The sequence below is a fragment of the Hyalella azteca genome, unplaced genomic scaffold, assembly GCF_000764305.2.
Source record: "Hyalella azteca isolate HAZT.00-mixed unplaced genomic scaffold, Hazt_2.0.2 contig9536, whole genome shotgun sequence".
Taxonomy (NCBI): Eukaryota; Metazoa; Arthropoda; class Malacostraca; order Amphipoda; family Hyalellidae; genus Hyalella; species Hyalella azteca.
The window spans coordinates 1-24,736 of record NW_025939605.1 but is presented as its reverse complement, the minus strand read 5'-3'; the positions used below and the strand labels follow the sequence as shown (position 1 = coordinate 24,736).

The 24,736-nt window shown below is 37.6% G+C and overlaps 3 protein-coding genes across 3 annotated transcripts; all 3 read right to left on the bottom strand.

Moving 5' to 3' along the window:
• Positions 1–14: 14 nt before the first annotated feature.
• On the bottom strand, positions 15–5,919 carry LOC108665398 (40S ribosomal protein S26). Its single transcript, XM_018152148.2, has 5 exons — positions 5,816–5,919; positions 2,770–2,947; positions 1,315–1,451; positions 431–476; positions 15–46 (listed from the first exon to the last, which is right to left on the bottom strand). The coding sequence occupies exons 1-4, from the start codon at positions 5,816–5,818 to the stop codon at positions 450–452; spliced, it is 345 nt and encodes a 114-aa protein (XP_018007637.1). The 5' UTR covers positions 5,819–5,919; the 3' UTR covers positions 15–46; positions 431–449.
• Positions 5,920–7,014: 1,095 nt separating this feature from the next.
• On the bottom strand, positions 7,015–9,892 carry LOC108665399. The gene is made up of 4 exons (XM_018152149.2): positions 9,617–9,892; positions 8,813–9,057; positions 8,311–8,456; positions 7,015–7,479 (listed from the first exon to the last, which is right to left on the bottom strand). Exons 1-4 carry the CDS (start codon positions 9,693–9,695, stop codon positions 7,344–7,346), a joined length of 606 nt encoding a protein of 201 aa, XP_018007638.1. The 5' UTR covers positions 9,696–9,892; the 3' UTR covers positions 7,015–7,343.
• A 6,092-nt stretch (positions 9,893–15,984) lies between these two features.
• LOC108665396 (SEC14-like protein 5) lies at positions 15,985–23,252 on the bottom strand. Its single transcript, XM_018152146.2, has 6 exons — positions 23,106–23,252; positions 22,713–22,844; positions 22,136–22,264; positions 21,336–21,801; positions 20,598–20,716; positions 15,985–20,079 (listed from the first exon to the last, which is right to left on the bottom strand). Exons 1-6 carry the CDS (start codon positions 23,244–23,246, stop codon positions 18,742–18,744), a joined length of 2,325 nt encoding a protein of 774 aa, XP_018007635.2. The 5' UTR covers positions 23,247–23,252; the 3' UTR covers positions 15,985–18,741.
• Between the last annotated feature and the right edge of the window lie 1,484 nt (positions 23,253–24,736).

The following is a 24,736-nucleotide window of genomic DNA, read 5'->3' as shown; positions in this document are numbered from 1 at the left end:
AAGAAACGACGTTCTTTACCAATGCTGTATTAGAAGCACTAGCCTCCTGGAAAAAAAATAAAACTAGTATTAGACAAGTTTATTTCTTGCGTCAGGAAAGTTATCTGTGATATGGAACTGAGAGGTGGAATTCCAAAAAGTAAATACAACAGATACGGAATTTCAATCATAAAGGTGGCGCTCAGTATTATTAACTGTGCTAATTGCATCATCGCAGAAGTCTTTCGCTTTAGTAGTACGCTTTAACGAAACTAACAGTTCAATAGTGCATTGGAGTTACCAGCTTGTTATTGATGAATGCTCGTAAGAACTCAAATAACGTCAATATTCAACTATCACAAAGAAAAAAAAATAAATAGATGGCTTTACTTTCAAGTTCATAATTCGTCACGACCGAATTTGCAGTCGCAAGCTACAAAAGCAGGCTCACCTGTCCGTCATCTTGCACACTAGCGACGAGGACCTCCAGCGTTGGGCTGTACATAGACACAAACAATGAGAAAATGGAAATAGCTCTACAGAAAATAATCCAAAATATGCCTAAAAAAATTATTCCCAATCAAGAATAACTTACAATACACTAAGTACAGTAGGGAGTTGATTGATTTCTTTGGGGCACATGTCGGTACAACAGGATGAAAAATTTGCAATGAGCTATCTATTTCCGCAATGGTATTGTAGCGAACCTAGATATTACGACTTTTAATAAATATATCCTTTTTCCTCTGACTTGGCAACACCGTTAGGAAGTTTACCTCGCGTTCTAGTTTGTCCCTTAGTCAGTATAGCCCAGCCGATCCACAACAGCAGGTTCTCACGTTGCCAAGGGTATTATTTCTATTATTTTTATTATTACTGTTATCATTTCTGTATTCATTGTCGTATCAAATAAATTCACTTGATCCAGTTTGAGTCATTTCCGATCTCGTAATTTCCTCACTGTGCGGGTAACGTACAGCATTTACCCCACAGTATCATTTTATGAAATCAATAAGCATTCAAGAGGGAAAAAGCAGAATTTGAACTAAATGTTAACCTAGGTAAAATTTAGTGCATTGATGATAACCAAGTAATGATCATACAATAACAGATTAATCACTTAATTCCTAAACATTAGCAGTATTATGTTTAAAACTAATAGGTAATTTTCAACACTTGGAGTTTGTGTCACTTGAAAAGTGAAATGGGCTCTTAAATAAATAAATGATGCAACCTATGCGACACAAGTTAATTTTGCCATCAAATTAAATACATTTCACGGTTATTTGCCACTCAACCGCACAAGTTGCAATGCAATATAATGAGCAAGTTCACCTGTTGCCTGCCGGGGAAGCGAGGAGGGGGCGTGCGCTTCTTCCTGAGTTCTCTACTCCTGTTCCTCACAACCTTGCTGTGGATGGCGCAGGACACGCAGTAATGCTGCTTGATGTACAACTTCGGCAGTTGGTAGCCTGATGGAACAAGTTTTCAGGTCTTTAAATAAAACACTATACAAGTTTCCAAATAATATGAAAACCATGACTCACATGAGGTAATTTTTTTCTACTAGTGTACTTGTTTTACTGCGTCTGTTTGAATATTCAGAACAAAGTCTAATGGATGATGCCAGGATGCATATCAAAATAGGCGACATCTTTTTGGGACTAGAGAAAGTAAATTGATTATGGACCCAATCCGAATAAAATTTGAAAATAAGGCAAGTCAATTCTTCGTGAATCAAAATGAATTGACAGAAAAATCTGCATAGATATTAAAAACGTGATTAAGCAAGGAATGGTGGAGGTGGAAAAGCACAAGGGTGGTACCACCCTTGTGCATTCTTTGTTATTTTTGTGAATAAGTCGGCTGGAAACATAGAGAGCAAGGCAAAGAAAAACTAATATATGAGGAATGAAATATCCTGCTTAGTGAGAAGGGTGGGTATGGCAGGATGTTGTACAAAAATTGACAAGATCGGAACTAAAGGGCCCATGTAAACTGCGGAGAAGGCCTTGAAGAAAAGACATGAGATGGTTTACCTGTAGGGAGCAGCTCTACAATAAGGTTGGGCAATAGTTTGAATCTTAGGTATGGACAATATCTCAGTCTTATCTAACTTGAACGTGAGCAAATGGGCATGTTTAGAGACTAATTATCGAAGAAGTGATTAAGCAGGAAGCATGGGTGTATATGCCCCAAAACCTGGGAACCAATGAGATAAAATGTCACCATATTATGTGTGACCGCGAGTGACAAGTGTATATGAAACAACAGGAGGAATAAGAAAACTGTGGAGAACTGATGTAATCCAAGGTTCAGGAGTGTGATGTTGGCTATGGCTATTGGCAAAAAATATTCAGAGCATGTTTAGCACGGATAAGTGGAATGGGAATAGCCAAGTTTGATGCCTAGAGTGTGGAAGTACAAAAAATTAACATAAACTTGAAACAAACAATTATAGCGTTTGGAATAACTATAAATTATTTCATTTCAAGAGAATGTTGCTAAGCAGATAGCTAACTTAAAGTTTCCCCTACCTAGCACTCTTGAGCCACCAATCCTTTAATTGTCCAAAAACATGTAATTGACAAGATGAAGAACCAGACATTTTATTTATGTACTGAAAGAATAAAATTTAAAATATTTCAGTTACAACCCTCCTGTGTATCATTACAACTTTATCATGCAAATAATTCAAGATGTTAGTTAGAGACTGGCAAGGGTGCAGTCAAAAACAAGGTAAAGTGACATCTAGAAAACACAACAATCAGGTAAGGAACCATGTATTACTGGCATATGCAGATGCTTCATTGATGTCCTTCACTGCAGCAGCCTCAACAATGTTCCTGATTTGGAACTTTTTGATGGCCTTATCCTTCGGGACACAGCGGCCGCAGTTGGTGCAGCGCACAGGCTTGACGTGTCCACGGCCCTTCTTGGCACGTCCATGATTACGCCTCTTGATAGTCTGGAAAAACATCAATGGTTACTTGTCATATGGATAACCTATAAAGATATTGCCAACTTTGTTTAAAAGAAATTACATGTTAAGTGAAAATATTGTCTATTACACCCATCAGCCATGGAAATTTTTTATAATTTTACTTACATAAAGTTTTTGACAATGCTACATGTTCCAAGCCAATAGAGTTATACATTTCTAAATATATACTTGGTTTTAGCACTACATTTTCAAGATAATATAAGTGAAAAAAATGAGGATTCAAGTTTGCATCAGCCACCATTCCTAGAATACCAAATAGGAATCTAGAGCAGTAGAACATCTGGAATATTAAAACAGATTTTTCTTGCCAGCCCTGTGAAATAATCATTTCACAAGAAGTAATCCAATCAGAAATGCTGGGGATAATATTAATTAAAATATTGCACATATTATTCATCTTATTAACAGGTGATTATTGAAAATTACAGGCAAAAATGTGCCTCTTCTCTTATTTTCAATGTAGAAATTAAAACTCTAATAACAGGTAAAATTGTTTGTAATAATTGACGCTAACCTCATTCACATGTGGCTTCTGCCATATTTCCAAGTTAGGCAAGTTTTTGTACCTAAAATCAAGAATTTTAGGTACAATAATCTTCTGTGTTGATACCAATTATTAATATGCGTTTAAAAATTAATTTTTAAAGACAACACTTCCAAAGAATCCAGTGTCTCCAATCTCACAAATGTACAATGAATTTCTCATTTAATTTTCAAATTAAAAATTTAGTTTTTCAATTTTTTTTAATATATAACTTTTTTAATATATAATTTTTTCAAAATTATTTATTCTGTTAATTGATTCATGCATTGCCTCTGACTTCACACAAGTGTGCAAAATTTCAGATCAATCAGACGGGTAAAAGTGTGTCAAATATCAGTTATAAGATTTGTAGCTGGAAAAATTATTTTTTCAATTTTTTTTAATATTAAAAAAATTACTTTTTTTTTATTTTTAAAATCTTTTATTTTGACATAAAAACTAGACACAAGGCAGACATAACATGACAAACTGAAACTAAGAAACAAGGTAGAACTATAGTAGAAGCCATCAGTGAATGAGCAAAAACCATCTTCATGGAATTCATAAATTTTTGCCATAATGTTGCATCTTAGGGTGGCATGGTGGGAAACCAATTTTTTAAAATCAGTTCATTTTTAATTTCCTCATTGACTGAAGATTTAAACTAATATCTTAGACTTCAGACTTGTGTATGATAATACTGGTATCTATGATACTGTACTGGTCTAGTGGCCTATTTGGAATATTAGCTGGAACTTTCCTAAAATTGCTAGTAAAAAGGATTTCTTCATAAGTGATTTACAAAAATTGCGGGTGAAAATAGGCTGCATTTCTTATTGAATTAGGAAAAGGCCATAGGAATGGGTGATATTGGCCAGATTCACAGGCGTTTTTTACCAATTCATAGGAGGCTTCTGCCCAATTTTCTTATAGGACTGAAAAAATAAACTTTGGGACAAGCCTAAAAAATTCTCTGCTAGTTTGCTCTGCCTCTATGCCAGGGTGCAGAAAGTGGGTGAATATCTAAAGATCTTTGGTGATGCATCAGCCTTCAGAAGATCTTGCCAACACATTTGGATTTCAGTAATTGCAGTTTAGAAATAACTTTTAAATTATTGTGATTAGTCACTGCAAATCTGAAACACCACAAGCGCACACAGTAAGGTTTCTGGTACATTGGATGGATCAGGATGCAGTGAAGCTCGTCTGGAAATCAGTTGCAATGACTGACTGAGCTGTGAGCATAAGTGTTGCAGTGTGTGGAGAGCAAGAGATTTGCTATCAAAGTTGTTAGCAGCATTTTCTTGCTAAAAATTACCCGGCAAGGCATCTCAAAAATGGCCTGAAACCCTTTGGGCAAAAAATCCATAGCTAGCCAGCCTAGCCCATCTAGGCAATGCTGCTTGCACCCTGGCCTCTATGCTGACTATTGCCGAGTGTTCAGGGTGGTATAGCTACATTATACAACAATCTAGGAATGGTGGATCATACATTGGAGAGTGATGCAGATTGCAGCCTGCCATGCCTTGTAACTTATCAGTTCAAAAATATTAGCTAAATAGAAAATGATAAAATAGCTTCAAATTTTTAGATCAAATATGACATGTGGGCTTTTTCATAATATATAGGTTATTGGCCCCTCTTTAAATTTCACCCTGACTTAAAGGATGCACAATTGGTAATACTTTACTTTAGATCAAGTGCATCCAAAAAACGGGTGTTTTTTCCAATTGTTTTTTGGGGTGTAGATTAAGACCCTTTTTTGTAGGATGCACTTGTTACACCTGTAGACCCTTTTTTGGATGCACTTAATCTTTCTAAAGTAATACCGCACAATTTATTAGCAATATTAGCATATAGTTTTAAAGGAAATATCTGCCTTGCAAGTTTAAAATTTACAAAAATGATCAATCTTTTATCAATCATTAAGATTTCGGTCATTCCTGTAGGTAGGTATAACCATTGCTGTAGGTACAATAGACTAGCCTACCTACCTAGTAGGCTAGTACCTAAATAATGACAAGAAGTCTGTCATTCAACTTGAAAAGAATAAAAAAAAGATTGCGGAACTCAAGTAACAGTATAAGCAATATTAGGACATTTCGAATGCCCGAACAGAAATAAAAATCCTGCTAATACGTTTAACTTGTACTAATATTAATAGTAGTCAATCTAGGCCCCACTTATGACCACATCCAAAGTTACGCCGTTACGGTGGTATATTGAAGAGAAGATCTCGAAAAAATCTCTCTAAAATAAAATTACATATTATAAACAAATCTTAGATAAAAACTAAATAAGTAATTTACCATAATTTATTTCTGCAATATTGTAAACAAGCAAAATCGACTTTCAAGGGAGTCGGCTGGCGAAGTCACCGCACCAAAAACAAGGAGCACTCTAAACGAATCTTACAAAAGCCCATGCATGTTGTAAGAGGGAAAATTTTTAGGGAATGGCATAAGTAAATATTATAAGACATCTTCACATTACGGATAATACTAAGTTATATTTTATTATTCTCTAAAATTATTTGAGTACTACCATATCAAATTTTTAAACTCTTCAAAAACGTTAAAAAATCTCGGCACACAAACTACATCGTATGTTGTGGACATAATCTTTTCAGGCTGTTATCTTTTGCAAATTAGCAATAACGCTAAAATGTTAAAATCAAAAGCATTTATTAATTAAAACATATTTTAATTGATTAAAAGGAGTTTTCACTTAACGACATTTCCGCGGCCGATTTTGCAGTCGGTTTTCACTGACCAAGAATTATCTTTCTAACTACTGAATACGTTGTAGTGAAACTTCATTAACAAAGTCAATGAAAAATAATTGCTTAACGCATTTCAATTAAATTTCAAAACAGAAGCAATCAGTGAGACTGCAATCGCGAACGGTGTAGCTCATGCTAAAGCACTTTTTTCAAAGTGGTTTCTTTCCCGAGCTCGTATTAGCATGGTTGAAATTCGACCATGCGCATTAGCACTCTACTCGGTTAGGTCGTGAGAAATTTATGTGGTTGTGAGATGATACGGAACATAAGTCGTCGTGACTAAGAAAATTATTCAGACCTGGTAATGATATTTCTAGAAAACCTGGTAATTTTTAAGAATTTTTTTCAGACCTGGTAAAGATATGTATTTCAAGAAAAAGGTCTCGATTAATACTTTATTCCGGAGATACACGAATATAGGCGCTAGCTACCACATTTCCTTGGCCGGACTTGCAGCCGACCGTGAAATTCGCATCGCTCTTAATGTAGAGAGAGACGTGTTCCAACTAACAATTAACCCACTACGTTCATTTAACTCAGTTTGACATTCGAGAGACAATTTCCTTCGAGATTATTGGCGAATTTGCGATTCAAGGAGACTAATGACATAAATATCTAATAAATGTGATACGCGTCCTCAAGAAGTGCTACCGAAATTTCGAGTGTTTATTTTAAAACGATGTCGCTATAACGAAACCGAAAGTGGAAGGTTAAAAATATTCAAACCAAAGCAGGGACAATCATCATCAACACATATTTTTGCCCGAAAGCTCACAGTGTAACAATCAAACGAATGGTCTAGGTAATAAACCGGATTGTACAGCGAGTTGTAGTTTGGTCCCAGCTACCTGCAACAGTTCTGGTCAAAATCGTCGAGATGGCCAGGCGATTAAGGCACAGCAGAATTGAAGCAGTGAGTTGAGTGTTTGAGACCGTAACAAGCTGTAAATATTCTGGATGTTAAGAATCGGCGACAGGCTTTCGGTATAATAAACGCTGAAGCTATTATTATTATCATTATTTTGAGAAACACTGCCTCTCAGGTTTCCAAGTTCTCATAATTCTTGGTGGCTCTTGGGTTCCGGAGGATATAGAGTGGCGACCTGCGACGTCGAAGAAGATGTGACGGCAGCGCTCCCTGTCTCTTGTGCCCCTGGGTCAGCAGCCACGAGTGTTATCCTCGATCTCATTCTACGGGAGTGAGAAAAACCGGATGGAATAACCACGGAGATTAAAAAAAATCAAACTACAATTCAAGAGAATAGCTTAATATGCTTAAGAGAATGGCTTAATATGCGTAATGGTTTGCGTTTTGTCGCAAATCGAAGCAGAGTGAGCAGAAAAAAAGAGGTTAAACACTTCTGAATGAGGTAATCAATGGTCCACATTTTCTTAGCAGTGAGATCTTAATCTCAATGTAAATCACAAACTTTTTCCAAAAACTCCATGTTAATAATTTCAGAGCTATGGAAAAATATATGTTCAGATTTGAAATGCTATAGCACCATATCAAACCCCGGAAACCCGGTGGAAGTCTAGTAGCTACTTCAAACTATCGTCAGTCATGAAAAGATCCGGTTAAATGACACGATTTTAGATCTTCTGTGAACAAGGCACGAAAAGGAAAAGAATCGGCGACATGCCACATCAGGCCTACACTTCAGCGCCGAGATCAATATGTTATGTTGATACCGCAATGGGTAGGAAGTTTGAACAAAAGAAAAAAAAATACGTTGAATTTATCGCTATGGATGAGTTATTCAGTCTACACCAAGAAATTAATCAGTACAAAACGGCAATATTTAGCATACTCAAAGAAATATTTGAAGCTTTGTCCAAATAAGGATGCATATTTAGCCATTTAGTGAGTAGGCCCAGTTTGGCCCGGGAAAAGGCGTTTCAGTGTTACGTATGCTATTTGCTCATGCAGTGTGTGAGAAAGTGTGTAGCTATTTGGACAATATGACCTGTTTGTTTTCTGTGCGGAGAACAAGTTATTTATTACAAGGGATAAACGCTCACGGTAGATCAGATTCTTCGTCGTTGTCATCGTCAAGACGAGGTGCCGTCCTGTTGCAAATGATCGCAAAAGCGAGGTCGCCAGGAAAGATGAGGTCGTCGTCGAACTGCACGATCACAGTCGTCGTGTCTCCGCCAGCTGCTGCGTCCTGTGGCCACACACTCAAGATGTTGGTTGAGTTGCTATACAGTCATATCTTAATAAAACTTTAATAAGATGTATTATAATTTCATTCTCAGGAATAATTTTTCCAATTGTGAAAACACTATGAGTAACGTGACTTCTTACAGTCGAAATAACACTGTGCATAAATAACGAAATATGTGATCATGTACCTTTATAAATATGTAGTTGCAAATATAAAACTAACAAAACATATTTGTTTATAATGAAATGTATACAGTCATCGATTAAATTGCGATGCTAAATAATTTATTTGAATTATTCAATTGAATAATTGAATTGTAAAAAAATATCTTTCATGAACAAGTCAAATGCACTCACAAATTTGACACCACATTCATTGTAAGAGAATTTGAGGGCAAAATCTTTCCCTCCGTTTGCTTTTCGGAAGCAGTTTGTGTTTTTAGAGCTAAAGCTGCCGCGTGTATACAGCACTCCGTCGAACTCTTCGTCGAGGCTGATGACGAACGCCATCTCTTGGTCGCCGCAGTCCACAACCGCGCGACTAAAACCTTCCGACGAGACTCCGATTTGTATGGCATCGCTCAGATCACTGCGCCATGTTTCTGTTGAAAGAACGACATCGAAGTGTTAGATTGTTTAGAATGCTGTTAAATGATGAGCTAACGATAATTAATGTTAATGATTTTCACGCTCGAATAAAAATATATATGATAACGATTGAGAAATATCTTTAAGGAAAAAATAAATTAATGTTAAAACGTAATTAGCTATTGTGAGTAGGCGATGAAGCTAATATTGGAGTTTGATTTTACCCAAACTTTTCATTAAATCATATTATAGACTATAGTACAATGAATTTCCATTGGAGACGAAATAAATACAGTGGCAACTTAAATAGGTGTCAGCCATGATGGTAGTTCTGTGTAAAAAATTTATAGTTTATTAGCAGCGTAACAAAAAGATGCCTTGTGTGATACAATGGATTGTGATGCATCAATGAACACAAGTTCAAGCTAGGTAGAAATACAAGTAAAATATTATTTAATACCTACTATTATAGTTATACAAAAAATCAGCACAAAAAATTGATAAGAATGATTGTGATTCACCATGTTTTCAATTTCAACACCTAATGACAAAAGACAAACTGACTAAATTTACCTTGTTTGGCATTGACTGCTGCTGTCCAGACACAGGAAAAAATTATACATGTAAAACTAACAAACATATTTCCTTTCATCGGGACACATACATATAAATCAAAACAATTTACACGAGTTCAATTTCTACCTTACATATGAAATACATAGAAAAATACTTAAAATGAAAATATTTATTTAAGTAATGGTTTCACGATGAGCATCAACTCTGACGATCAAGCAGTTTATATTGTTGTAAAAGTGTATACATTGTTAGGTTACGTTAGGTAACCTACGCATTACGCAATATAGTTTATTCTACAAAAATATACATGAAAAACCTGCCACACTAAAAACAGTTTCAATATCCCTACTACAATTGTGCAGAAAAACAATGTGAGCACTTGCCAAATTAAATTTGTAAATGTCATAGGCGGTAGATTTACAGCAAGTAATACTCTGAATTGGAGGGAAAGTCATTTGCAAAGGAAACTGATAATAAACATTTGACTCGATTTCCAAAATATTGCAGGTCGCTGGTAGTAGACAACGGGAATAATAAGGCTTTTTGACAAAGCACGTTCTGCAAAAACTGTTCAACACGACAACACCAATAGCAAATCTGACGTGTTCAGCTCTGTCGTCAAGATAACAATGTAGCTGCAGCTTGCACGTCGTGGCCAGTCAGTTATTTGCGGTAGGTATGTCGTAGGTACAAGCTAGGCTCTGCAGCAACGCCAACAGTTTCAGTGTTGCTCAGCAGTTTCGTGCATAACAATGAAACCATACGTCGTTGTTAACACCTTTACAATGCTTAATCGTACCAGATATAGTAAAGAATCAGAATTTTATTTTGCAAGTGACATGATGGAAGATCTACAAACCAGTAGATAATTACGAAATTCCAAAGGCCAAGCACATCCAGGAAGGACGGCCGACCAAATTCATGTAACTCAAAGGTAAGTAAAACCGAACGGAATACGAAGACGCAGGTTTCTAATCATGTCATGGAATACATATTCAAGTCCTCAGAATACAAGACATTCCAAACATTTTCATCATCAGTTATGATCCGTAATAAATAAGTAGGATTGATTTAATAGTTGATCCGAAGCATCACAACATCAACATGGTCTGTTACTGCGAGACCATGACATGAGATCATAAAGGCGACATTCGGTTAAACTTCAATATTACGCAGCTCCATTCCTTCTAATACATTCATGTCTGATAAATTTAGACAAACGGAGACATAATTCAGTCCCAGATGGTGAGAAATCACTTCCATTAACAGGTACAATTGCCACAGCGTTCCTGCACCGCACTTCTTCCTTCCAGAGTCGTAAGCAATCTGTGGAGCTCAACTCGTCGCAAGTCGCAACCGGACTTGGAAGTGAGCAGTCAGGTTAGGTGTCTTCTCTGTCCAAGGTTTCCTTTCACTTTCATTCCTTGCTCATCCTCACGCTTGCCCCTGCCGGCATGCCTAATTCCCGTAAGATTCAGAGCATTGTATACATATTCTTTGTTATTTCACTCTTGAGACACCTATATTCGATGAAAAGCAATTTTTCGTTCATGAACATGTTATATAAACGTTTAGCGTTCATTCAAGCATTTGAATTTTGGAAAGGAATGAACAGGAAAATTCCGTCTTGACAAACGTAATTTCAATGTATCTACTAAGGGAATGATACGATTTGAATTTAAGTTTAAATGTTACCAGCAAAGAAATCCTTTTGAACTTGATTCATCATTTCAGTGAATCCTTTTACTTTAGCACAGACTGACAACGCGCGTCAAGTAATTAGTGATTACGGAAACCTTTATATAATAAGACTAGCAGTCCGGTCTGCTGTCAAGAAGGATCCAATCAGAAACAGACAGGCAGTGTACACAGTTTATTTGTCAGAAGTTTTTTGCGCGAGTTACGTGCGTGCCTTTCTGAAGACTAGTGAAGAGCAAATAACTGTTGCAAACAGGAGTCGAGTTAGTTGATACAGCCACGCATATCATGTCCTTAAATAATTTTAAAAACTTATAGTGCCGTGTGTTTTTTAAATGAGTTAACCCAAGCTTTTGTCTCCCTGGCTTAGCTATACGAGGGTTAAAATGAGATAATCATTGCAATAGATTCGGGTCGCGGAGACAAAATGTTGGTCGACAGAAAGATTACGTTAAGATTTCCAAACATTTTAATCATCAGTAATAAATAATTAGGATTGATTTAATAGTTGAACAGAATAATGACAGAAAATTCAAGGCACAGTAACTCGTACTTTTCTATAAGCTTCAAAAGATCCTAAATGAACAATCCCAGAGTCTCATCTTACCGTAACATATTAAGGTGATATCCTCCTTTTTAACAAACACAATCTAAAGGGACGAAGAAGCTATTCAATGTTAAAAGACATGATACATATGATCAGCGAAGGCCCAAGTGAAATGCTTCAGCAAACATCATGTAGACAAAATAAATGAATCGAAAATCATTGTCAGAATTATACATTGAAATCGTTCTATAAAAACAGAAGAGTTAAGGGTTTATTACAGATCACACAGAATTTGAAATAAAAATGGCGATATAAACAACCACTCGAAATTACTGTACCGATAAGTTATATTTTATTAGTAGCTCTATGACAGTCGATAGTGAACGGTTACAGTGAACTCCAAGTGAAGAGAGTGCAAACAGTAAGCCTGGAAGGTGATTAAGTGTGATGCTTTAATCTGTACGAACAGTAAGATCACTACACTTGGACTACATGCTACTAGCACGAAACAACTACGTAGATAGGTAATAAAATTGAAGAATTGCGTCAGCCCCTCGAATACCTCATGATTTTCTACTGTGAGAGTTCAGTTGAAACCCAAAATTATACATACCTAATCATATGGTATCCCACTCAAAAAATAATCAAAATTAGATACAACAGTAAGTACATAATGAGACACAGACCTCCTCGCACGCAGCGCCGTGGCTGAGGAAAGAAACAGTAGGCGATGGTAAAGATAGTTTATAATGTAGTAATTGTAGAAGCAACATTCACGTAGCCAGAAAACCTTTGGTCAGAAAACCTTTGGTTGTCATGCAGCACAAATAATAAATCATCAAATTATAATGTTGATTAACCACGCGTTACATTTACTCAATAAATATTAAACAATGAAAAGGTTTTAGCATATTGCAGCTCATTCAATGACATTGCTGAGTGAAAAAAAAATAGAAATATGGCGCTGAAGTGACTTTCGGTACCAGATGACAAATCAATGACGAGAGCTTTACAGAAAAGCAACGCAATTTTGTAGGTCGGTAGCAACGAAGCGTCATCAAAGTTTTTCTATTCAACTTTTCAACAAGTCCCAAAAGTTAGCTAAATTAACCCTTTCGCCAGAGTTCAAAGTCCTACACTAACATCGTCGATGTATCACAAAAAACGGCAAGCCTTCCACTTAACCATAACGGCAAAAACCTTCCGTTATATTACTGCAAGCCATCATGATCGATTGATGTATTGAAGAATCAAACGCACTGATTTTCATAAGATAAGCTATAATCCACTGCTTTTCTACCAGGACGGAAAATACTGAGATCCGTAGGAGATATATAAATATTCATACAGGATCAAAAATAAGTTAGAAGCATCAAAATATTACGCTAGAGCAAGATGTTTATAATGTAACGAGTGTCATGGAAATCTGCACTAATTTTCCCATTTTATGAGTTAGGTATACTAGAAATATAGAGCAACATGTAAATATATATTATGTAGACGAACACTGAAGCACGAAGAAGCTTTCACAGCTTGGCGCGAAGGCAGGGCGGCAGAAGCTCTTAACATCAATAAAGGCCCGAGTGAATCGCCGAGCAAAATAGAAGGAAAAATGTTGTCGGGAGGTACTTTAGAAGAAAAATGTTGTCGGGAGGTACTTTAGAAGAAAAATGTTGTCGGGAGGTAAGTAGAAGGTAATTGTTGTCGGGAGGTAAGGAGAGGGAAAATGTTGTCGGGATGTAAATAGAAGGAAAATGTTGTCGGGGGGTAATTAGAAGGAAAATGTTGTCGGGAGGTAAATAGATGGAAAATGTTGTCGGGAGGTAAGTAGAGGGAAAATTTACCGAAGGGAGTGACACACTTTGGTCGCACCGTCAGACTCGATGACACTTGCTAACAGATTTGGGTATTGATGCCTAAATGTCACTTAATTCCCAGCTCTTATTGGGCTATTCATAGGAGTTATTATACTAAGATAAACGGTCGTGACGAATTCGTTTCCATATTTTTCATGTACTGCGGACGACAACAGGACAGCGGCTGATGATCTGTTTCATTACTGAGCATCATTAAGATTCCCTGGTCAGCTGACCGAGTTGGCAATTAAAATGCCTGACGAAAAGTGGAAAAATAAACAAAAGTAAAAGAGTTCAATAAATGAGAATATTATCGAAAAAGCTTTAGTTTGTCCGGAACATCACTCAGGCCTCTATATGATGGAAAGCATTGCAAGGTACAGCAGACACTGAGCCCACAGCGAACGCCAAACTTTATTATCTATATTGTACTTCATCTAGAAGCTATTAAGACCGCAGAAGCTCTATGATATGCTTTACGTTATTACACTACAACCCACACCTATATTGTAAAGCCGAGGTATGCAGCGCTAGAGTTCTTCTCGGACGCAGACATAGACAACACCAACATGAAGATTATTGAACATTTTCAGTTAAAGATGCGGCTTTGCTGCAGAAAAATACTATGTCTTAAGATTAAAGAATTAGCATGAACTACAACTCACTATAGGAGCATTTAAGCGACGTCAGCTTTCACAACATTGAGACGACAACGAACCTGAAACCCCCTCCCCCATAAAGTTTACTTAATGTAATGGACGTTAATAATCTCTTAAAAACAGTTTTTATGGCTACGACGTCCATACACCCGGACCGTCTCTCACTCTGCTCCTCATCATACTTATTCAACACTCAAATGGTCATTGTGTGACAAAATGGAGAAATTCGAGACAAGATGTTGACTACAATTAAATCAATCTATAATTTACAAAAATATCTTGTTAATTTGCATAACATTTCAACAGATTTCGTTTGTATTCGGTGCGAAATTCAAAAGACTGAAATCGCTTATGCCTTAAAAAAACAAATGAAGTTTGCACTTGAATCTAAATATATAAGGGAAATCAAAAATCAATCATAAGGGATATCCCTGAAGTAAAAAATTAGTAATTCTGATAAAAAAAGAACAAGATAGAATTAAATATTAGAGCTGGACGTAACTCCTTATAGATTGTGAAGCGGCCAAGCGCATTAATACATTTTGTATGCATTACGAGTCAAGAGAGCATTTCTCACTCTAAATAATATATTGAAATTGAAGCATCAAGCCATTCAAGAACTTGAATCTTCATTAGGAGGTACGTTTCTAGACAAAGCATGATTTTCGGCCTATCATGTCAAATTGAATACAGCTGTCTAAGGTTAGTGAGACACATAGTCGCAGCATTTTAAAGAGTTACACAAGATAGAATCCCGCATTATAAAAGCCTTAGTAGCAACCCTCAAGTAACACACTACGGTCAGGACTACGACACGAAGCTCAGTTTATTGTCGCATTCTTCTTGAGTAGTAACATGGATACACCGATAACTAGAGCGTACTATCACGTACTGGAAGTCATAATACAACCCCCACCAACAACGCTTGTTCTTCACAAATTTCTTGAATCTAAAATAATTCATGACCATGCGAAGTGGACAGTTTTTTATGGCCAGCTCGTTGACAGTGCCATGGGAAGAATATCGTTAGCATATCGGAAGAAGATTAACGTAGAGAACATTGCAGCTCAGGAATAGAAAGAGGCATTACGAGAGGTCGCTTACTTAGGCTAATACTCGAGCAGTTGGTAACCGCTCACTTAGTTGATTAAATGGCGACATGGTTTACAGCGTATCACATATTATGTTATCTCGCCACGGAAATTTCCAATTATAGAACTGACGCCTCACGACAACATAAGTCTTTTAACAAGTCAACATACGCTTCAGGAAACCCGGCTGGTGGAATATATTGTCGGTTTATTGTCGAGGTATAATATTTAATTACAGTCAGGTGGGTAGCACGAGATCTCATTGCTGTTCACACAATAACTGAATAGAAATTTTTTCATATTAAAATTATTGAGGTTAGTAATAGCCAGTAAAAACAGAAAAATTCGCGATAAAAAATAACCTATGACGAAGTTATGAACTTGGCGCAAGAGGTTAACTCCAACTCCAAATGCAAAACAAGAACATTATTTCGTCACGGAATTTGACGAAGCACATACATAGCCTTCGATGGAAGCAAGATCTTGCTAAATCTTGCAAGATCTTGCTAAATCCCTCATAAACCGCCTCTATTCCATGAAAGTTGACAAGAAAGCGAATTTATCAGCGAAGCCAAATAATGCAATTCATACGATGCAATACAGCTGACGTTACAATGCAAACAATGCAAAAACGATTGACAGCAATTCAACGAGGCTTATACATGTTTTTACTAAGCAAAAAAATAATAATAAACGAGCAACTGACATATGCAAGTTGTATAATTCTAGCAAGTTTAACTGCATAGACAAATAAATTTACCGTATACAGAATAATATCAATATCATAAGTCATCATTTTCAATGTCGGAGCAGAATCGTCATTTACTGAGGGAGGCGCGCGTACAAATTTAAAAACAGTGCGAGACAAGCACTGGACAGCGAGATCAGAAGACACCACTTTCCATGCCCAAATATTTCCGCTATTTTTCCTTGCCAGGGATGAAACTACAAGTAGAAACTATATCCACAAACGGGTAAGACGCTACGTGAAAAATGAACAGAAAACTAGAGAAGCTAGAATGTCGCAAAAGGAGATCTTATGGCGCCCCAGTAAGCTAGAGGTTATCTTGTGTTCTCGTTGAAGAAAAAGCCAAGAGTCATTACTCACGGGAAAACGCGTATCTTCATTGAAATTAAAAAACGATCTCACTCGAGATGTTTAGCATTAAGGTACAATTGAGGTTAGGTTTGCTCCTGACAATAATCCTCGGTATGAATTTCAGTTTCTGCAATGCTGGGATTCTATGAGAATGGGAAAAACCCGCGGTCACCCCACATTATACCCCAAAAACACTTCACAACATTCAACCGGTCCTTTAGTACCCATATAGTAATCAAGAACGCAGATAAATGGTAAATATTATGTATGGCAGAGGTGCAACGGATCCCAGCTGTCTAATAATTCACGACATGAACAACGATGACTGCGACGGCCAACCATATAGTAAAGTTCTAAATATATCTTCATTTTTAAAGCCGTTTTGAGTTCGATGAACGGTAGGAAAACATCATTATTGAAGAGTCATTAGGAAACCATAAATAATTTTGGAAACTTGTTATACCTGATTACAAAGGCATAAAATAATATTCAAAAGGAACACATCCTTCAAGTCTAAAAAAAATTCTGAATAAAACATAACACAAGGCTTGGCATACAATAAGATATACTGATAAGCAGGAGAGAAACTTCAATAGGGCGCACAAAATACTGCCGACAGCACTGAAGGCATGTCTTGTCATTGCAATTTATAGAGGAAATTTATTCCAAGCGAGTGCCTACTTGCTTCTAGTTTCAGGAAGCTTCGACTTGAACGCATATAATCTTAAAACATTTGAGGATACATATCATCTTTATATCAATAAATTGGTCACAGTTAAATCGTAAGTTTAACAGCATCATCCACTTGAACACACTAATAGCTCATCATTCGGCCTGAATCAGTTGATCGACAACAGCAAGGAAATGGGCTAGAAACATCGTAATGTATGTCTAAAAAAAATTGGATGCACTTTGAAGCAAAATAATGTAGTTAGCTAATAAACTTAAGCACATTCAGTTTTCTAAATTTTCGAGATCTGAAATAGAAATAAGAATCAGACAGACGGCTTCCGCAACATAATTGGTTATTCAATAAACGAGACTAAAAAAAGCACTCGGTTAAACCGTAAAGCCAACAGAAAATGTGTTAATTGTCAAATCTTGCATCCAATATAGCCGAAGAATAATATCATTCGAATAAACGTAATGAACTACTCGTATAAGTAGGAAACCATGAAATAAAAGCAAAAGAGAATGGCAAACTGTTTGGCTTTCAGCAGAAAGAAATGCAACTCAATTGCAACGCGTCACAGCGCAAATCTCATCTACATGAAGTGATGAACTAAAAACACGACACAAGCAACGGTATAACCCTAGCATGTTGCTAATACTGATCAGCACAAAGGTCCTTAAGGCGTAGCATGTGTCACCAAGCTTGTCATCAGGATAAGCTAAAACAGTAGGATTTTGTTCCCTCATTTTAAGCATTAACTTAACAGTTATATATAACTACTTAATGCTATCAATGAACTTGGCTTTTATAACTATGTATTGTTAGGATTTCAACGTTGACTACCGTAGAATAGGTACACAAGATTTTCAAAATCCTAGCGGCTTTGATTTAAATATTTCAGGATAACGGCTGAAGTCCCTTATTCAATTTCATTCATTTATATAATAAGCGAATGAAGAGTTTTTGATTGCAACAAATCTTCTTCCATTGATGCAAAAGGTCAGACCGGTAGTCACTATGAAATTTATGCATTATTGGAAGACACTAACATTGCTGTCAATATTTTATAAATACAGCCGACATTACTGGATGGAAGCTTGAAATTGATTTCGATAATAATTAAACATTACTCAAGCTTCGGCTATATGACACCCATGATAAGAAGAGAGGAAATTTCCATCACAAAAATTATTGAGTTATAGAACAGGAGACATAGATACTTGATTGGTGTCATCATTCCAGGAAATATTGCATCAAATAAAACGAAAAATCGACAGCTGAGCGGCAAGCAATCGAGTCAAGAGGACAGTTACGCTGTAATAATACAAAATAAATATAATTTTGAGTAAAACAAAGCATGAACCTAGCTGCAAGTTGCCAGAGGCTCAAAATGAGATATCTAAAGAGTACTTCCGTTATTTAAGCGAGTTTTATTGCTAACATTGCACAGGGCAGCAGCGCAGCGTTTTCCTGCTGATCAGTTGTCCATCTCATTGATTTCATCGAGATGGACAAGAAGAGGAGACGCTTTTGTTTGTGTTGGAAGAGAGGGAAGAGAACCCGCTCTGACAAGACTGAAGGCTCGACATGCTACCTTTATAGTCAGCTGACTTCAAGGTCTCAAAGTAGTACATAATCTGAGCCTTTGGAGCCGTGATGTTATCCAGGATGTCCAAAGGAGAGCCGTGACCTGTAGCCTCTTGATATTTCCACTGCAAGATGTACGTACCCGAGCTGCGGGTAACGTGAGATCCTTGGATGCTTTCGCCGTCGCGACACAAGAGATGAGGCTCTTCTACGAAGTAGTCGCATCCCTCTTTCCAGGTCTTATCAATGACAGATGTCTTCTCACTCTCAGATGATGCCATGGCAATTTTGGTGGCAGCAGCGTCGGCAGCAGAATTTGTTTCGACGTTAGCTGCAGCCCTGTTGGCTACAGGAGTCTTAGTCCTCATCACAGTGAAGGTAACATCGCTCTTCATGATGTCAAAGTCCCAGCAGATAACGGCCCCGGGTTCCTTGATGAGCAGCAAGACTTCATGCACTTGAGCTCGAGAAAGCGACACCGACCGATAAATACTGTGGTCTGACAGCTGGAGGTGTTGTCTACCCCCAGCCTCTATTTCTTCACCGGGCAAGTAGAGACACTTAGGAACCAGACCTCCTTCGCCGACTGAGGTCGCGCATTTGCCATTCAGGAATTCAGGGATGTGATCTTCAGACATGTAGTCAACCAGGCCACCTGCCTCCTGGTAGTCATTGCCACCATAGAATAGGAACTTGGACCGCGTGTGTTCGTCGATGAAGGTTGACACGAGGGTCCAGAGGATTGGGAATACGCGAGGTGCTCGTACGATGAGCACCTGACTCATGGTCTCAGGGTAGTTGTTCTCGACAAGCTCGATAATAGTGAGGAGGGTCTTAATGCCTGGTCTCCACAAGTGCCGCATGTTAAGTCCCTCAAGATCCACGAGAAGCGTCCACGTCGTAATGGGGTGGCCATACTCCGCTGTTGCTTCCTCAGTGAGACGCAAGCCTTCCTCACAAATAGCGAGCGTGTGACGCAACAGACCTTCTTCCCCAACACTCTTGACGAGACCTTTGACATCCATGTGTCCAAGGCGCAGCAGAAAGAGCGGTCTGCCCTCCTTGTCAGAGTAGTGCCAGCCGCCAGGGAAGTACTGCGTCAGCACTGAGGACGGCTGGTAGTCGCTGATGATCTTGTCGACTTGGTTCCTCTTGCGCCACAGCAGCGACTGGCTCAGCATCTCGCGGCTCTTCTCGAGGTGGAAGTCGCGAGCTCGCAGGAAACGCAGCAATGTCGCGTCACTTGGTGCCTGAGAAAACATGTAACATTAGTGAGAGGTCAAGCAAGTTCATTCACATCAATCAGAGCCTGAACAAATTCTCTCAAGTTATTTTTCCGTAACAAGGATAAACAGAAAATAACTCACATTCTGAATCCATTTTTCTCAAGTCAAATGTTTAGAATAAAATAGAGACATTAGACAGAACTAGCAAATTAAATGTTGCTTCTTGCAAAATCGCCTCAAATTTCAAGTTTGACTGCAAAATTATTTCAACGTCGATATATAACTTGAATGTTGTTTCATTTTATAACCAATTTGCCAAACTTTTCTGTACATAAATAATTTAAATTGAAGTCTTTAAGGACCCGTTTAGCAACAAATAAACGAATGTCAAGAATACTTATACGGGAAAGTAAAGTTGAAGGGAACAAAAACAGGCTAATACTTATTTTTAATAATCAAATAATAAAGTAATAACCTAATAAAGAGGCTGAGAGGGTATAGGGGCATACTCCCCTCTTATCCCTCGATCCCTGCGAACTCACTTTGCCCTTCTGCAGCTTGCTGACCCATTTTTTGAGTTGCACAAGACGGGACTCCTGCAGGGGCGTGAGGTCGCCAAGACACGCGGCAATGTAGTCCGAGTCGAGTTTGTCTCGGCCGTCTGCACACATCACGCCATAAGCACCACACACACAAAGCGGCAGGAGGCTTGTGTTAAAGGTTCGTTAAGACGTGACACAGCGAGGGAAATTATGGAGCTGTTGTGTGTGAACGGGTTAGCACTTTCGGCCCAAACGGAGCAATTTCGTCTGACAGTGTGAGGGGTTTGTATCTATATCGCTCGGGAGATTAACTGTCATGATGATGATGATGATGATGGTGGTGGTAAAAAGGCCTTTAAAACTGCAACCATAAACATCAAAAAATCACAGGCTTGTGTGAAAATAAATCCTTGAAGCAAGGTAAACAGGTAATCATAGACGTCCATAAATGACTAAGTGACCACGGAAAACATGCAAGCCACTAGAAGGCGAGACTTCTATGAAACCTTCCTCTTATTCATCTTTCAGGTAAAATATTTGTGGGTGTGGAGCCATTGGCAATGTTAGCCCTAGCATCACGTAGGGGTTTGCACACAGGAAATTGGGGGAATGACAATCAGGGAGATTTTGCAAAGCAAATTATATAGTAATATTCTGAGGTGATCTAAGTGGAAAATTAACACTACACCGATCTAAATTTCAAAATATGATTAGAGTAAGAATAAAGGCGTAACTGACCGTCAATACTGAGGCTTTCATCATGAGAAAACGAGGCTTTCTTGACGGCGCCTTTAGTTTTGTCATCAGATTCTTCTCTTTTATCTTTGAATCCTCCATCACTGTCCACCGAATCCTTCTTCTTACGTTCCTTCCTGGACCCATGAGTGCTACCCAGTGAATCTTTACGATGTTTCTTGATACTGTCGCGTCCTTCTTTGTTGTGTTTGACGGCTTCGTCTGTGTCACACTCGGGAATTGTTTCCACAGACAACGACTCGAGTCTCTTGCCTTGTTCCTCCACGGTGTCCTGACTAGCAGCGTCATCAGCGTCCACGAAGTCATCATCACTCTCGTCTTCCTCGTCATCACCTTCAGGAGTGCCTGCGCCATCAGCGACGCTTCCCTCAGGAGGCTGCCAACGCGGTACTGATGTCACGCCTTCCTTCTCCAGGACGTCCAGGAAGTGCTGGATGATTTCTTTGCCCTGAAGTAAAGATGTAATCCAACTGATAATTTATACATCATTGAACTGACATGTTTTGATGATGATGCTGCTGCTAATAAAAACAAAACTATACATACAAATGATCCATCATTAAACTGCAGTGGAAATACTTTGCAGTGATGTAAAGGTTGACTGATCTTATTCAGTCAACCAAAAATAATTAATCAAGACCATTAATTTCAATAAAGAAACTATCATTGGTTCTGTTGAACATAATCAAGGCCTAGTAATTTATGTGATGCTCTTCTTTAAGTCTGAATCAAGTTGAAATGACACACAAAGGAAGATCTCAGAGCGCCTGAAGTGCACAAACCTTTGAGATATTCTGTGAATACTGCTTCATAGCAAGCTTCTCCACTGTGCTCTCAAAGCCAAAGAAACTCTTTACATCCAACTTGGCCGTTTGCTCAAAACACGTCCACTCGGGATTCTCAGGATGAACCTGAAAGGAAAAATATTCATTCAGGTTTTGAAATGCAAGATCATAACTTTTGGACTGAGACATCATTTTTTTAATATAATTGATATATTTGTTTTACTACAAATGAAATTGAAGTCTAATGCCAATAAAAGTAATACTTACATGAAAAAAAGTAATACAGATTCAGTTTTTCCCTAAATGCTTGAACTGTTCAAAAAGCATTACATTAAATAAAAAAGGCTAAGTAAAGTAGCAGAACATCTACATTTTGTTTGTGAGTGAATGGATGACTGAAAAAGCTCAACATAAATTTAACTAATCAATTAGAAGAAAAATTAAAATACAATTTATTCAATTGTGATTTATTTTTGATCAGTTCATAAATCATTTAGAAACAATCATACAAAATATTTACAATACAAGAGCAAGATAAGTGAATTTTTTCATTTAAAATTAAATGAATACTTACAGAGTATTTGCAGGTTTCATTGATGATAACTCTTGAGGAAAAGCTCTCATTGTAGGCCTCAATTTCCAGCACTCTTTCACGTCGGTTCAAAGTGTTTGTCTGAACAAAGAACAGGAATTCTACCCCCATGATCTGTAAGTATTCAAAGCTGGTATTAGATATTCACATTTGATAAAAAAATAAATAGGATCACCTTGATGTTAACTTCCAAAAATCATTCTGTACATCATCTTGTGCACCATAATGAAAATGTCATTCTTCATTAATTATGAAAACCTAGAGTAAAAAAAATCTGTTGAGTATTTTAGTTTTTTTTATCAGGATACTTTTCAACTTTGAAGAAAATAACTTCAAAATATTTATTTATGAACTAAATTTTATATTAGAGCTTACTTTTTTGAGCAAGTAGGGCACTTCAGCATGAAGGCGACAGCGTCTGGAAATGACTTGAATTGCACCACCTTCAAGCTCCTCATCTTTGATGATGTCAGTGCCTGCCATGATGGGTATCAGGTCACAGCTTGGGAAGCGCATTTCATAGGCCTGAAAATTAAACCTTAGTTTGAAATATACATTTTATTCATACCCAAAATGTTAAATTAAGATTGTATTTTCCATCACAGCTCCATCAGAACCAAGCATGCAGTAAATTGGACTGATTAAAGTATAATGAATTGCAATTTTTTTTCTCAATTATGCGTGGCAGCATAGCTGCCAGTCATAATATACCATAGCTGCCAGGCATAATATAACAATGAACAGGAGGAATGACAACAAAAATTGTTCTCCTTTGCAACTATGCACGGCAACAAGGTGCAAGAATAAGATTTTGTCTCATGACATTGTCAAAGCTGTTGGGAGCAGCAGGGCGCAGGCCTTGAACTAATATGTACAGTCACTAGTATGCACAAGTTCATTGACTCATGGTGATAGAATACAATTGCATCATTTGGATCATGGTGTTGCTATATAGGTACAGGCATAGTCACACAATGCATGTATACAATCCTGAACCTCCCAGGCTCCCATTGATGTTCAAAATTTAAGGGGAGCGTCTGGGGGTAAGTCAAAATTTTTTGCTTTTCCAGTTTTTATGCTCATCTTAAAGCTTACTTTCTGCCGCATCGAATGGTACTAGAACCATCTCTGTACGTTGATTTATGCGTTCACAACAGATCCCAAAAGGGGGGAGGGTGGTGGGGTCCCTTCACAAAATCCTATAAAGATAATTACAGCTAAGCTCTATAAATGTGCTGTTGCTGGACCTACAGCTCAGTTACCCAACAGATATCATGCGGAGAGGTGTTGATAAAGTTGTCCTCTGCACTGCTGACTGACTTTGAAGTGAGCTAATGCTTACTTTTGGTATCTAAGCTACGTTACATGCCTTTACATAGCGTGCCACGGTTTTCCGCTTCTACTGAACAATTTGAAAACCTCTCTCATGCCAAACCTCCTCCTACAGTTTTGAAGCTACATCAATGAGACATATACCATTTGATTTGCAAAGAAAAGATCTACAAATCCCTGGTTGTGTTTTTCTAATTTCATTATAGTTTGGATTTTATTTTGCAAAAAGGGGGGTGTGGGGGGGGTAAAATAAAAAAATTTCCAAAAAATTTACAAAAAATGCACCCACACCCACAAAAATGATAAATTCAAAAAACGCTTACAGCTAATTATTGATATGGTCTTTGCACATCGAATGATATGTGTCTTGATGTTGTAGCTTGAAAATCCTAGGAGGAGACAGATTTCTACAGTACCCCCTTTTTTGGCTGTTTTCAAAGAATTTCACGTTTTCTTTCATTTTTTTTTTGAAAAATTCACACAATTTTTTTGAAAAATTCACACAATTTTTTTGAAAAATTCACACAAACAAAAATGTCTTAGAATTCTGCTTTACAGCAGAATTTAGAGCGCCCAGTCGGCTCTAAATTAACAAGCTTTGAAATACAAGAAGAAGAGGTTCTCAAGCGCCTTATCGCTGTAAATCCAAACAAGTCATGTGGACCAGACGGCTT